Here is a 15326-nt window from a genome sequence, read left to right on the forward strand (position 1 = left end):
GCCTCGGGAATCCCTGGATGAGGGAAAACCGAGCGAGTCCCCTATGCATCCCTGGAGGCCAGGCTGGATGGGATCTTGGGCAACCTGATTGAATGCCCAATTTAGTGGTTAGCAGCCCCATCTGCAGTAGGATGCTGGAACTACATCTGTATTTGTGGTCCTTTCCAATCCAAACTGTTTTATGATTTCACGTTGTTTTAGTAGCTATTCAGTAAGGTTTTTCAGTTCTGAAATAATGTAACAAAACGCCATCATCAATTGAGACTTCCTAGAGTTACATAACGCGGCTGGTAAAAAAAAAAGCCAATCAGATTTAGAGGACAGCTTATGTCATAGAACAGATCAAGCTGGAAGGGACCTTCCGGAGAACATCTCATCCAATTTCACTGCTCAAGTAGTGCCACCTAGATCAGTTTGCCCAGGACCACATCTAGAAAGCATTTCAATATATTCACAAGTATGGAGACTCCTCAGCAAACTTTGCCAGGGTTCAGACACCTTCACTATGATTAGTACTTCATACCACATAGCATGATATTTATACACAATTATTTGTCCTCTCAGTATCAGACATCATATAAACTTCATGCTTCTTTTAGAGGCTGTTTTTCCCCCTCCTTCAATATACAGTGAGTGCCACAACATGCACATCTTAGGTCGTGGTTCAACTCGATGATCTTTTAGGTCTTTTCCAACCTGAGTGATTCTCTGATTCTATTTTATGATTCTATTCCATTTCCTAATCCAGTTTCAGATTTATTGTATCTTTATTTGAAAAGGTTTATAATTATTAGGATGCTTATAAATTAAAGACAAAACTGGATAACAAGTATTGATTTATTACTTTCTCCAAATGACTGCTAAATTCCAACCCTATGATATTAATAATTTAAAAAAATAAAAACAAAACAAAACAAAACAAAACAAAGGAAGGTATTTAAAATAAGAGGTGAAACAGATCTGATCCCCTGAGACACATTTTTTTGTAGGACTAGAAGTAAAAGACATGGATTTCTAGTTCAGGGATACTGAAAGTAATAAATTCTGTTGTTTAAATATAGACAAGAAAGTATACATATATGATCATACCTTTTAAGAAAGGTGTTTCTAGCTTACATTCCTTGAGCTAAGAAGTTAGCTTTCCCAACTTACGTCTTGGTTTGTGAGAGAACAAAGGTAGCAAATGGAAATAATTTCAGGCTTTGAATTTATTGTGGATCTGCACTGCCCTCTGCTGTTCTGTTTAAATTGTTCCATTAAGTCAAACTAAGCTATAGAGTAGTTACTTTCCAACCTAGCTTCACCACTAGAAAACTAAGTTATTATCAGTCTGACTATGCAAACAGTAACTGTAATAAAAAACACTTTATACCCATAATCATATAATTGATTGGGACTTCCTGACAGATTTTTGAATGTTCATATGCACAACTGCAATCAAATAAGGGAAAACATAGTTGCTTTAGATGTTATCCCACAAGCTTACTTCAAGACATTTTACCAGTATTAATTTCCAATACTTTAATATGAAGTACTCCAAGTCACTCCATCATATGCCTCAGGCATACTACAAAGCCATCCATGTGGATGTGTCTCATTTCCCCAAATAAGATATTTTATTTAAACTTTTCTCATTCAATGGATGCTTACTTTACTATAAACACTTAACATCTAATTCTTCTTCATTAGTAAATGAACATATTTGAAGTATCAAAACACCTACAGAAGCTATGGTTCAAAAGTAAGCATGCAAAAAAGAAAATAATAATATCCGAATTTACTAAGGGTTTCTGCAATTCATCTAGCTATGAAGTTATTTTCAACAAAAGTATTTTAACTTCTCCCATCATATGATATTAACTATATTAGTTATAATAGCTTAATGGTAAACTCTTCTACTCCCACTTAGCTGAGAACCTCAATACAATTCATCCGAGACAATTTCCTTCCATACTTGCTAAGTGCTTGCTAAGCATTCAAGCAGAGAAATTCCAGAAGATAGGTTGATCAACAAGGCAAACTATCTAGAATTCCACGTGAAATGCAGGAGATATCCAGCATTTTTATTTTGCTACTCAGGGGGCAGGGAAGAGAATTAAATGAAATATTCTAAATAAAAAAGACAAGAAAATGGATGCTTTTTGAAAAACAGTTACCTAAGTAAGAAAGCATTTCAGGGTTTTTGTTTTCACTGGTATTGTGGGTTTTGTTTGTTTTTAAATCTTCCATACTCTTGCAAAAATGAAATGTTTAACTTCAAGTTGGAGATTATTTATATATAACACTATTCAACTTGAAATAAACAAAGAACTGCACCTCTTGAATCCTAATCATTATTTTAGCTGGAACTATGCATTATTTCTTTTAAACCAATACAGAACTTAGTAATTTAGAATCACTAACATTATACAGTCTACCTGGCCCATTGTCAATACACATCATGCAACAAAAAGTAATGATATAAATTAAACAAGTTAGAGATAGTCAAAATACATGTCTATTATTTTGAACTGCTAAGATACATGGGTTTTGTTACGAAGGAAAAAATGCCTTTTAGCAGCATTCCCATACCTAAGAGAGGTCTACAAGAAAGCTGAGGAGGAACTCTGATCAGGGACTGTAGAGACAGGACAAAAGATAGTGGCTTTAAAAACAGAGAGGATAGGTTTAGACTCGATACTGGAACAGGTTGCCTAGAGAAGCTGTGAATGAATGTCCCACAGCTGGAAGTGTTCAAGGCCAGGCTGGATGGGGCTTGTCTAGTGACAGAAGATTGGAACGATAAGATTTTTAAGGTACCTTCTAAACCAACCCATTCTATAATTCTGTGATATATCTCATTAAATGATAACCTCTATACTTCTGCTCCCTCAATCATGTATTTGTAATAGGTAGGACATTTAGACCCTAATCCCTTCTACAAATAACTGGGAAAAATAAAAACACAGCTTCAGCAGGGCTCTGGAATGATCCTGACCATCAGTTAGTCTAACGGAACACTTGGATTTTTTACTTTTCAGGGGCTTAGTTTTCTTTAAAAAAAAAAAGGTGTGTTCAGAGGCAAGAGAAAACTTTGAAGTGAACACTGCTCTGCAAGGTCTTATGTGGCATTCCCAGTTTAGGGTTGCATCATGTTTTCAATTTCTTAGAAAAGCATCTGAAAAGTTCACAGCACCATTTCTTTTAGAAGAAAGTAAAATCTGAGAGAATTATCAGGGATATCAGGGAAGTTAAGAAGATTGTATCTAATTCCACATGACAACTGATAATACTTGCCATAACGTCTATTGTATTAGGAACAGCATACATAAAATATTACAATGCAACTGGCATGCAATTAGTACATCTTGAAATTGCTTTCAATTGCATGCTAGGAAATCTGAAAAACAGGAACATAACAATTTAATGAATAATTAAATTGTTTGATGAAGATCAATTAGGATACTTGGAATTAGAATTACTTTACAGCTACCTACTACTGCATTCCTTTTTTCAGCTTTGAATAAGGTTTTTTAGAAAAAAAATAAGTATGATATTTATACAAGTTTAAGACAACAGCAGCAGGTTTTTTGATCTGAAAGGCAGACAAGTTTTACCCTACACTATGGCCGTACTACTTTCAAAAAAGTCAGCATCACTTAAGAAAGAACCTGTGTTCTTAAACAGCTCTGAAGTCAAGCTTTCATGAGTATAAAAAATGCCAAAGTAGAATACAAGACGGTAAAATAAACCAAGAAAAATATACACAGAAATCCAGAGTTTGTAAACATTTCTTTGTTCAAGAGAATTCAGACTTCAGATATATAAGCTGTGGTTACACAAACATCAATACCACATACCAGTTAAACCTTATTTCTTGCCTAATTTGATTAGAGCATGCTTAATCTACTTGTTTCCTTACTATTCATCTGTCACGTGACTTTTATTGGGGGGTTGGAAGTAAATGATCTTAGGTCCCCTGCAAACTAAACTCTTCTATGGTTCTATATTACTAGTAATTTAAACTTAGATTTACTGAATCAAATACTATCTTAGATGAGACAATATACTCTTACACTGATAGTATAAGAATATATTTTGACCTCCAATACTCTATGGGTTCAATCCATAAGGAAATTTGAGCCAATACATTTGAACATCACCCACATATCTGAAATTAAACAGATGTCATTATAAAATTAAACTAGTAAAAGGAATTTACCTGTTTTTGTTAGTAAAAGATTATCCAGATGTCTGTCTCCAACTCCAAGGATGTAAGTAATTACACAATAACCAGCTGTAACAAGTAAATTGTAAGCATCAATACAAGTACCTTTCCTGGAGAGCAACAAGTTCTGTGCAGTTAACAATAGCATATAATGTAACCTTAATTTTTGCTCACAAGCAGAATGCCACAGAGGATCAGAAGACATGGAAGAATAATCAAGATTATCAGCAAGATGGAGAACACAAAGGAATAAACTAAAATTCAAATTTACTCAGAAACCTAAATTAAACTTTTGCTACCCAATTATACGCATAATAGTGTCAAAAAATCCAATTTCTTCCAATACTTGGATTAAGATATTTCAAAGCACTTTGGGCAAAATAAAAGTACACACTTCAAACATTTAAAGATATTTATCAAAATGTAAACAAGCATTAGACATTGATATGAAACTGAATGCATGTGTCAGTAGTATTTACAAGCTAAGAAGAAAGCTAGGATGTGATAAATTACGTCTAATGCAAACACTTATTTCTTTCACCAATTAATCAGAACCATTTTAAGAAGTTCTAACGACTGCATCAGAAAAAATAAAAAAAGACACTGTAGAGCAACAATTGAATGACACTTTTTGTAGGAAAAAGCTGTTTAATTTAATGGACAGAAAACATGTTTTAACACGTCTCTTACGCATCTTTTACGCATCCAATTATTGAGCAAAAACTACACTACCACATTTTCTTTTAACCTGAATGGAATAAGAAATTAAACAGTGTCATCCAAGAAAAAAAATCACTTGCTTTCCTAGCAAATTAGAATTTTCTACCTCAAATACAGATGATTAATTACTGAACAAATGTTTTACACCTCCCTGAATTATGAAGAATCTAACTGATTCTTCATAGAAATAGAGGGATTGTAGATAAGATTACTGCTAGAAAGAAAGGCATTTTTAACTTCTAATCTCTTCAAGGAAAAGGAAAAGGAAAGAAGGCAGAGAAGAGAAATAGTATACTGCATGTCCAACTCAAAATTACCCTTTTTTTAGTGAGTGGCAATCCCCTTTGAGGGCTTTGCAGACTCCTTGATCATAATGGGAAAAAAGCTGAAATATTTTGCTATACTCCTCCTTTTCACATATCCACCTTCCCCAAAAAAGGCACTAGGTAGAAAGAAAATCCAAATTTTCTTACATTATCTCAAAAATCTATGCACTAATGCTAACTACCAGAAAAACTCATGGCCTCTAATTCTACCCTGAAAGCTGTAAGAAGCCTGAACATTGCTGTAGTCCTGACAAATTAATGACTAGCTTTTCGTTCATGAGAATCTTTCAATTAACCATCAAAGTTAAGTTTAATAGCAAATCACTTAATGACTGATCTGCTGAATAAACTTTATATCTCATTGGCTATATAAACAAGATCTACCCTTGCTACAACAGAGGTTCTGACAATATGCAGCTGTATAGTCTTCCAGCTGCTGACATTTAAATTGAAGTGCCTCAATAACTTATCAAGCCCAACTATTATATTTCAGATACAAAATTATCAGTTGTAATACTGTCACTTACCGCAGCTCTTAACATACGTGTCCATCACCTCTGCACTTATTCCATGAGGTCCAGTCTCACTAGGTGCGTGCTTTCTGAAGAAGTTCTGGAATGGAAGTCATCAATACATTTAGTTATCCTGTATGACCTGTAACAGGATTTTTATAACTACTAATTCAAGATATAAAACAAGAACCACAAATAGCCAGTAGTGTCATGTTAAGGTAACAGCCACCTCCCACTTCCCACCAAAACTAGTAAGATCTAATTTAATTCTACATTGCTATCTTTACATTTCACCTTAATCATCATATTCGCTCAACAGAAACAGATCTGAATTTTAAATTGAAATGCAGATCTTTAAAATAGTCCCAGAAAATTAACAACGCATTAAGGATATACTAATTAATAATTATGAATACAAAAGTACGTCTGTTTGTGATAGGTCAGGAAAAATCACACTGAACTAAGTTCTGTGAAAAATGAATCTGAGACAGCTAGCTGACAATCATGAACATGAGCCAGCAGTGAGCCCAGTGCTTCTTGGCCCACCCAGTGGCCAAAAAGGCCAATGGCATCCTTGCTTATAAAGAAAGTGCTGTCAACAGGAGCAGGGAGATAATCAACCCATGCTCAACTTTGCTGAGGCTGCACCGTGAAAACTCTTTTCAGTTTTGGGCCACCCACTAAAAGACACTGAGGCAATGGAGTGAGACTTGGGAAGAACAACAAAGCTGGTAAGGGGTCACAAATCTTAGGATGAACAGCTGAGATAACTGGGATTGTTCAGTCTGGAGAAGAAGCTCAGTCCTTATCATTCTCTACAACTACCTGATAGGAAGTTGTACCACTGTGGGGGTCAACCACTGCTCAGAGGTAACTGGTGATAGAATGAGAGGGAACAGCCTTAAATTGTGTCACAGAATGTTCAGATTATAGGAAAAAACTTCTCAGAAAGAGTGGTCAGGCACTGGCACAAGCTGCCTAAGGAGGTCATGGAGTCATCATTCCTGATGATTTTCAAGAAACATGGAGATGTGGCACTTGGGACATGGTTAATGGGTATGGCGGCATGGTCACAGTTGGACCAGATGATCAATGTTACAGATGTCAAAAATTAAATGGACAAAATACTTAGTGTTCAATCTAAAAAACATTACTACGTGCTTAACAAGGTATCAAAATCACTGAGTAAACAACAGAAATATCTTAAAAACAGAAGAATACAGAAAATTGTCTGGCATTACATTCGCCATTACAGGAAACCCACAACTTCAGTTTCACAACTAAGATAGAGTTCAATTATATATATGGTGTTACTCTTAGGTCATGAGACAGTCATGTGGCAATTAAAGTGTGTTTTTCTAAAGCAAAAATAAACATCTAGTCCACCTGAAGTCTACATCTGTCTTTTGAATAGCAAACACAAATATCAGTGGAGAGACTGTAAAGACTGATACATAAGAACTAAGGCTGTAATTTACACTGTCTGATGAGTAGAAGACTTAAGAAGTACTATATCACATACCTGTATACTTTCCTCAGTAGCAAGAACTTCTGCAACTGGCACTGACTGAATAAACTGCATGAAGCCTGCAAAAGAAACAACAAAAAATTTGAGTGCATAGACATCTGAAGATACTTTATAAAGCATTTTTATTAAAAGGTTTCACTAACACATTCATTCAACTGCTTCTCACTGGCAAAGCAAAACAAAAAACACAACACTTTTTTTCCCGAATTTTCAGGCCTCGATAATATAACCACTTATCCTAACTCCCAATCAGGACAGAAAAAGCCAGTTTCAAACTTTCAACAGAAGAGAAAGTGATATCAATGACATCCTAAATGCTTATCCACAATGGATCTGAAAGCATAGCCAAGTTTGATTTCGTTTTGCTGAGTTTTTTTCCCCCAGTTAACACAAAAGTCAGCAGGAATATTCATGCAGCAAACCAGCATGAAAACAATGTCTGGAAATAGTCTAATGACTGTTACGTATCACAATTTATGGAATACTGTGGTCAATTAAGTTGGTTACTTCAGTAATTTATATACTTTATACTACACATTTGAGCTCTTTTTCCAGAATGCTGTACATTAAGTAAAGTATCTAGTCACAACAATCAATGAGGGAGGGAAAGAAAAATACCCAATACTGTATTTTTAGAAAACAAAGTACTCATACCGTGTTTTGTACTAGTTGCCAGCACTTTATACGGCGTCAGTTTCAAATCCAGATTTTCTTTTCTTAGCAGCTGGGATGGAGTAGAAGCAAGTATTAAAATGAGAGCAACAAAAACCAGCTATGTTTCTAAAATAATACTGGACACTGACCTATGAAGTTCTTCACTGTAACGAGTAATGAATAAAGGCTGATTTGAGAATTTAGTTTTTTTTAATATAAACAGAATCTGAAAAGATCTATTAAAAAAAAAAATCTAAGGTCAGAAAAACCCTAAAATGTATTAGCTACATCAGTAGCCACGTGAGCCTCATTAACAGTTTTTACCAGTCTTGCTGTTGAGAAGAATGAAGAACTCAGAAATGCCACATAAAATGGTAATCCTTACCTTATCCATAAGTGAAATAATCTGAAGAATAAGTTGATCTTGACGTAAATCATCCCCATGCTTAAAAATTACAGGATATTTGCCTCCATCTTCTGTCTTGAAGAATAACTGAGCAGGCATTAAAGCACTCTGGAACAGAAAATCCTACTGAGCTGGCTCAAAACAACATTTGCATCAACATCTTGCTACAGTACATTTCTAAAATGTAAACCCATAGCATTAGAAGTAAGTGAAATAGGCAAGAATAAGGCATAAGGTATAAAACTGAGTGACGTAACAGTCTCCTTGGTTATTAGCAGCATGGCAGCAAGGATCAGAAGTTTCTTAATGTTCCTCATATCTGGCAGAAAATAAGCAAACCCCAAAACTTCTTAAAGTAGTCACCTACTGTTTAGGAATCAATTAGACCATGGCATTCTCAGTTACCAGAATTGTGATTTAACCATGTTTGAAAAAATAAAAATAAATTAAATCCCTCCAGTTCTTCACTGTTTAAAGAGAAAAAAAAATAGTGAAGTGTAAATGATACACTCTTTCCCTAAATGCTACCCCCCAACCCATGAAGACAAAAGGGCAGAAGGATTCAAATTGTTTGCATGCATTTAATTCTAATCAACATGAAAGCACTGAGCAAAAGGTCACAACAAAACAAATTTTAACTGATCAGATCAAAAAGACACAATTATAGGATAAACATCAAAGAAATGCTAGAGGCAAGTCATCTTTAAAAATCAACTGCTTCCTTAATCTATTTAGTAAAAGCAAAAATGCCATTTTACATTGTCGTTAGTGAAAATCAATTTGTTTGTTGTTTCTTCAAATAAAACGGACTGAAAGGGATCAATTATCTACATGAATAATTTCAACTACTGCAACTCACCAAGTCGCTTCCCTCAACACAAAAACAATAAAAATCAAAGACACTGTTTAATATTTGAGCAGCTATGTTATATTTTTCACATGGAATACATTTTTTTAAAGATAAAGTTCAATAAATCTGGCATGTGATGTCCAAAAGCATCAGAAATTAGTCATTCATCTAGGAGTTCGATTTTTTTCTCACTGAACAAGATTAGTGATTAAATGGGAATCAGTAACCATTCAGAATCAGGCCAATCCCCAATGTGAAAACAAGTTACTTGAGCATGTAGTGGGAGATGAGTACTCTTCAAAATAATGGGTACATGAAAAAAAACAGGCCAATGGGGAATCAAAGTTATCAGATAACTATGGAAAAATGTTTCCCTAAGCTGACAAAAATTAATGCATTCCACTATCACTATTTTGCAGATATAAATAAATTTACGGCCTGGTAACAGGCTGCAAGAGCAGCTAGAATCTTTTTTCCCTTCCTTAAACTTAGCACTTAAACTTCCGGTTAGAGGCCTAACTAGCAAAACATATTTAGGCTGACTATAATAATTTGAAGTTAAATTTATAGGGAGGTATTACATTACTGGACACAGGTAATAACTCACATTCCAGGAAGCATAAGAAGCAAAACAAAACTAGTCCTTTTAACAGCATACAGACTGTATGTATTTACACTAAGGGATAACCATATAACCACAATTAACAGAACTGGTATAATTTAATGAGTTATTTATCCTCGGGTTACATGATCTACTCAGCAGTCCATTGCAACAAATGAACAGTCATCTTTCTTTCCAGCCCCTAACAAGAGGTTTATTTTACAAAGGAATACATGCTCATGTATCTTAGGTGTAACATAGGTGATCTGATTTGTAAGATTTTTGATCATAAATGATATTCCTGCTGACCACAGACTCATCAAGATTCAGACAAATTCTGAAATAGGAAGCATTGTCAACTTGGGAAGAACATCTCCAGTTGGTGAACCACTTGCATTACTGAAGTTTAGTACATAAAATTCTACCCTTTTCTAAAGGAGAATACAGCTACTTCATAACATCAGTCTTTCAAAAGCTGTTTGAACTTGGTGCCTGAAAATACTTCCAGGAAAAACAAAAACAAACAAAACAACAAAAAAGTTATTCAACCACTTTTAAGAACATGTTACAGTTAGATCTTGCCTTGACATTTCAACATTCCAACTGATGTTTCTAAGCTTGGTGGTCATAATTTATATTGCAGCTATTTAGATGCCATTTACCTTGAACAGTGTGGCTTTTTCAGGGATTATTCCTTTAATTTTCACCTGAGGTTCCAGAGGAAGAGGAATAAGTTCCATATCTGCTAAATTCATCTTTTCATTATCTGCTAGCAATGCCTGAAGCCTCTCATTCTAAAAGAAAAAATAATCAAATACTTGGTTTTTATTCAAAGCACACTTACTAGGTACACATGAACAATTAAAGTCTTCTAACAGTAGATATATACTAATTACTAATAAATCACTAATTTTTTCAATTCTTTATGCTTCCAAAATCAAAGCCCTGTGGTTTAGTTTGAAAAAAGAACATATGACAGAACATTACCAAAACACTGCACAAACAGGCAATACATTTCTATGGATTGAAAAAACCTTCAATCTCTTTTGGTGATTATACCTTTCTTACCAAGCACATAGCATGATCACGAAGTTTCAGAGTAAGTGATACAATGCTTAAATGTTCCATTTTCCTCCACAAACATACCCCAAAGATAGAAAAGATAGTGGAAAATCACACTGAAAACTAATGTTAAAGAATAATGGTACACATCAGAGGAAAAGAAAATAAATTGACACAAATTCCTTGGAGATCCTGCTCCCTCTCCATACCTGTCAAGCTCACGCAGTATTTTAAATAAAAAGGGTGAAGTATCTTAGAAGGTACTTATGACAGAAATTCTTCATCTCAAGGCTAACAGTTCCATTTCATGTAGTTATACACTCATCTTATAAAGGAATAGCTTTTTGATTTTTGCTCTTGGAACAAAATAAGTTAGCTGAATTTCTTGATTTCTTACACTGACATAAATTCCCTTGCACAAACAAACAAATGAACAAAAAACCTGAAGGTCTGGTAGACACTTTGCAGTAAAGAAGGCTAATGGTATTCTGGGATGCATTAGGCATATTGACCCAGAACTCAAGGGAAATGATCCTTCCTCTTCACTCTGCATTGATGAGGTAGCACCTAGAGTGCTGTGTCCAGTTCTGGGACCCAGATCACAAGATAGACTTGGGCACACTGGAGAGAGTTGCAGTGTCTGGCCACAAAAATTAAGAGTGGATCATCTCTTCTAGGAGAAAAGGCTGAGAGAATTAGGGCTGCTAAGCCAAGAGAGAAGGCCTCAGGGTGGATTTTATTTACATACAGAAACACATCAAGAGGGAGCAACCAAGAGAGCTAGACTCTTTTCAGTGATGTCTACTGCCACAATAAGAGGGAGGAGGGACAAAAATACGAGCATGGGGAGAGTACAACTGGAAGTCAAGAAACACTTGCTAACTGTGAGGGTGACTGAACAATGGATAATATTGTTTAAAATCCTTGGTGAGTTTCTGCTCTTGGAAATATCAAAAACTCTATAGACACAGCCCTAGACAAGCTACTAAAAGGGGATATGTTTGAAAAATAGGTAAGACAAGATGATCTATTGAGGTGCCACCAACCTTGGTCGTTGCATGACTCTTTGACAATTCACAACAAGCACACAATTCACAACATGATAAAAATCATTACAACAACCTCTGTCTGCTACGTTCTCCTGCCCTCCGTGACTTGTTCATTCTTGCATCACCAGCTCTTCACATTATTCCAACACTTTATTTTTGCCACAGTACCCTAAGACTTTTCTGAGGGGCCTCTTTTTTCTCCTTTGAAGTTTCAGAGCACTTTATAGCTTCGACTCATGTAATATTCTCCTATGTTTGTTTAAAATTAGCTGAAATTGTGTAACAGTCCTGTAACATCTGTCCTGTAACATCTCAGTGCTAAGAATATTTCATGAAAAGCTACCATTCACGCTGTTAATTTCTACCCAGAGATAAGTTTTCCAATCTCTTATTTACCTTTTTCTTACGATTCCCACTTTCACGCTGCACTGCTTTCATTACATGAACGAGCCGATCCACAAATGTCTGCTGAGCTGCCAATAATGAACGCATAACCCTGACAGACTTATCACCCTAAGTGAATTAAGAGAAACAAAATTAGTTTTTTGTTCCCTTATTATCTTATTTAGAAATTATTGCTGTGATCTTAGGCTTTTGGACTTTAAGAAGTGAATAAAGATCAATTTCCTTTCAATTCAGAAGACATTTTCTGTAAAATACAATCAAAATTATTGCAGCTGGCAATTAATTATTTGACTTACCAGCGTATTTTAATTTGCATCAATAATTTTAGTTGTGAACAATCATGCATGACAAACTTATTCACACAACAGAAGTTAGTAAGAGCAAGCACACAGAACATTCTACAAAGTCTGAGTCAGATTCAAAAAGCATTTGTAAAATGGAAATACAAAACATCAGACACATTAAAATCAGGAAAGACCATGTATCTACTAAAAAAATTATACACTACAATTCATAAAAACATTTTTGTTTTTGCTTTTTCCTACATAACCCTCTGCTAAGGGCAAATAGAACAATTCTTCTTCTGAGTTAGGATGACAGGCTTTTTGACTCAATTTCAACTGCAAAAGAAATAACCGACTGCTTATACAAGGTAGAGGATTTCAGAATCAGCATTTTACTAATGGAAGCAAGAAATAAGACAGAGGACAATTTTCAATAATTCTCCTTTACTTTTTTGGTAGCCTCTGTATAGTTTACTACGAACACTGAAAATTCAAGTAAAGTGGAAGCTTTCTATATAACTGACACGACAAAGTGTCCTTTTCCTAGACACGTGTCTCTTTTTTTTTTTTTAACAAATAACTAACAAAAAACACTATGTTAAGCATTACCTTTAGCAAAGCTTGACTAAATCTTCTCATCACATTTAGGTACATTTCGTGAGTCTTTGGGTCCCTCTGCTGAGTGTCCTGGTCTTCACATTCCACAATTACATACCTGGAGTACAAAAAACCTCAAGTTAGTGCAGCACCAGATTAGAACATATTTTAGTGAAACACAACAACTCTGTATGTCTGGATCTGAAAACAAATACATTCCTGAATGAGATAACAAATGAGCTCTCTCATAATTACAAACTTCCACTTGAATTATGACAGCCTATCAACATTTCTGAGGTGCTTCACTACAGCAAACATCTTGTCACTTAAACAGGACAAGTCAGAAATGAAAAAATACTCGAAGCAAGCCCAGGCATAATGCAAACTTCAAACTCAAGCATACATTAAAAAATGCTATCTGTTTCCAACATCAAAAGTGAAAGAAAACATACTGATCCTGAAGTAGCAAACTCTGTATTTCAAATCAAGTTCTTCTAAAATTATGATATTGCAACAAAATTAAATAGGATAATTTCAGATGCTTGTATTGTAACTGTCAGCATTTTACTTTGATATAATAGTTAGTAATTTTTTGTGTTTCTTTCTATTCATAGCACTGACAAGCAATTACCGCTGTGCACAAAAGATCCTTTCTGTTTAAGAAAATATCTCCTAAATTTTATCCAGAAAAAAAAGAAACCCACTATACATGTTGAACACAAAAAACAAACAAAAAAAAAACGTAGAGATGACAAAGCCTCTACATATTCATCATGTTTCTTCCCCTCTCTAGGTGACTTTTCATATGGGTAGGGTGCTTTCTACAAATGAGCACTGCTGTTTTCAGAGTCCTCTAAACTTCAGGTAATGTTCAAGAATGCTATGAACACTACATGGGTTGTTTTTGTTATTGTTGCTACACACTTCAGTTTTACACTGATTTCAGATTAGCTTTAATATGGTAGAACATAAACGACAAAACACCCTGGACTCTATTTTAGATGATAATCTGGAAACTGCACTCATAACTAAAAAGGAGAAAAAAGGAAATTGCCTGTGAACAGCTCAAGTCAAAAACAACTCCCCTGCTGTACAAATCAAACTTCCTTCCTCCTGAGAAGAAGGAGCAGAGTGAGAAAGGTATATCATCAGTTCAAAAGCAAACAGTTACGGGCATCCATGATTCTCATCTGTACGGAAAGTTGTACTGATAGACAAATTTCACTGTAGCTTCGGTTTATTTTTCTTAAATTTCTATCTGCATAAACAAATTTTGAATTTTCTTGTTCACACTAGTGTAAGAACTCTACGTTTAAAAATTGCATGTGTTAAATTTGACTACTCTTATTTACAATAAATATAAAAAAAAAAAAGGAATATGTAAAGTATTCAATGCATATTCTCTAAATGGAAATTACTTCCAAAGCCTTTTCTTACACTGGCTTACACTGTTACATTCCTAAAGTGACAAAATTAGATTGCAATGGTATGACCATAAACACAAAGATCTTTAGTCTGTGCACTAAAACTTAAAAGGAAAATTGGATGTAACAACAAACTGAAATATGTAATTAACATCTTCATTTGCTAAAACAAAACAAAACAAAACTAGACAACTTCTCAAAACTATTTCAAAACTACTATTTCAGGAGGAGTCTCATATGCCCACAGAGGGAAAAGTAAAGCAGTGAATTTTGTAAGCACAGTTAAAGTACAGTGGTAGGAGAACTTTAAAGCAAGTGAATGAGCAAGGAAGTTTAATTTTCAACAGTTAACAAACTTTTCCATTATTTTAGGTGCACGCTGTGTCTGGATAGTTGAAACAAGCAACTGATCAGCTTATGTCAGCATAATAGAAACTAGCTACCAATGTTTGTTTTAATAAAGGTTTACTCAGGTCAAACATTTACCTTCTACCCACATTAATGCAATACGCCTATAATTTAGCCATTCAGCTGCATCTTTTTTATGGAGACAAGCATCAACTTTGGCCACCACAATTAAAGCATATGTGTATGGGAACTGCTGAATCACAGCCTGAACCTCTGATTGATCACCTGAGGCGAGCAGTGAGTCAGCGCTGGGAGCACAGGTGAAGGCAATTCACCTGTGCTACCAGAAGGGG

General features: G+C 34.9%; 1 protein-coding gene across 2 annotated transcripts in view; it reads right to left on the bottom strand.

Moving 5' to 3' along the window:
* Positions 1–15326, bottom strand: part of PIK3C3 (phosphatidylinositol 3-kinase catalytic subunit type 3) — a 60518-nt gene that overhangs the window by 22916 nt on the left and 22276 nt on the right. For both annotated transcript variants that reach the window (XM_031557184.1, XM_031557183.1), the window contains 8 exons: positions 13214–13319; positions 12312–12428; positions 10467–10598; positions 8333–8461; positions 7948–8017; positions 7288–7352; positions 5781–5865; positions 4202–4276 (listed from right to left, as the gene is read on the bottom strand). In XM_031557184.1, the coding sequence (XP_031413044.1) occupies positions 4202–4276; positions 5781–5865; positions 7288–7352; positions 7948–8017; positions 8333–8461; positions 10467–10598; positions 12312–12428; positions 13214–13319 (779 nt within the window). The remainder of the gene's footprint in view (positions 1–4201; positions 4277–5780; positions 5866–7287; positions 7353–7947; positions 8018–8332; positions 8462–10466; positions 10599–12311; positions 12429–13213; positions 13320–15326) is intronic.

This window comes from Meleagris gallopavo, chromosome Z, assembly GCF_000146605.3.
Source record: "Meleagris gallopavo isolate NT-WF06-2002-E0010 breed Aviagen turkey brand Nicholas breeding stock chromosome Z, Turkey_5.1, whole genome shotgun sequence".
NCBI lineage: Eukaryota > Metazoa > Chordata > Aves > Galliformes > Phasianidae > Meleagris > Meleagris gallopavo.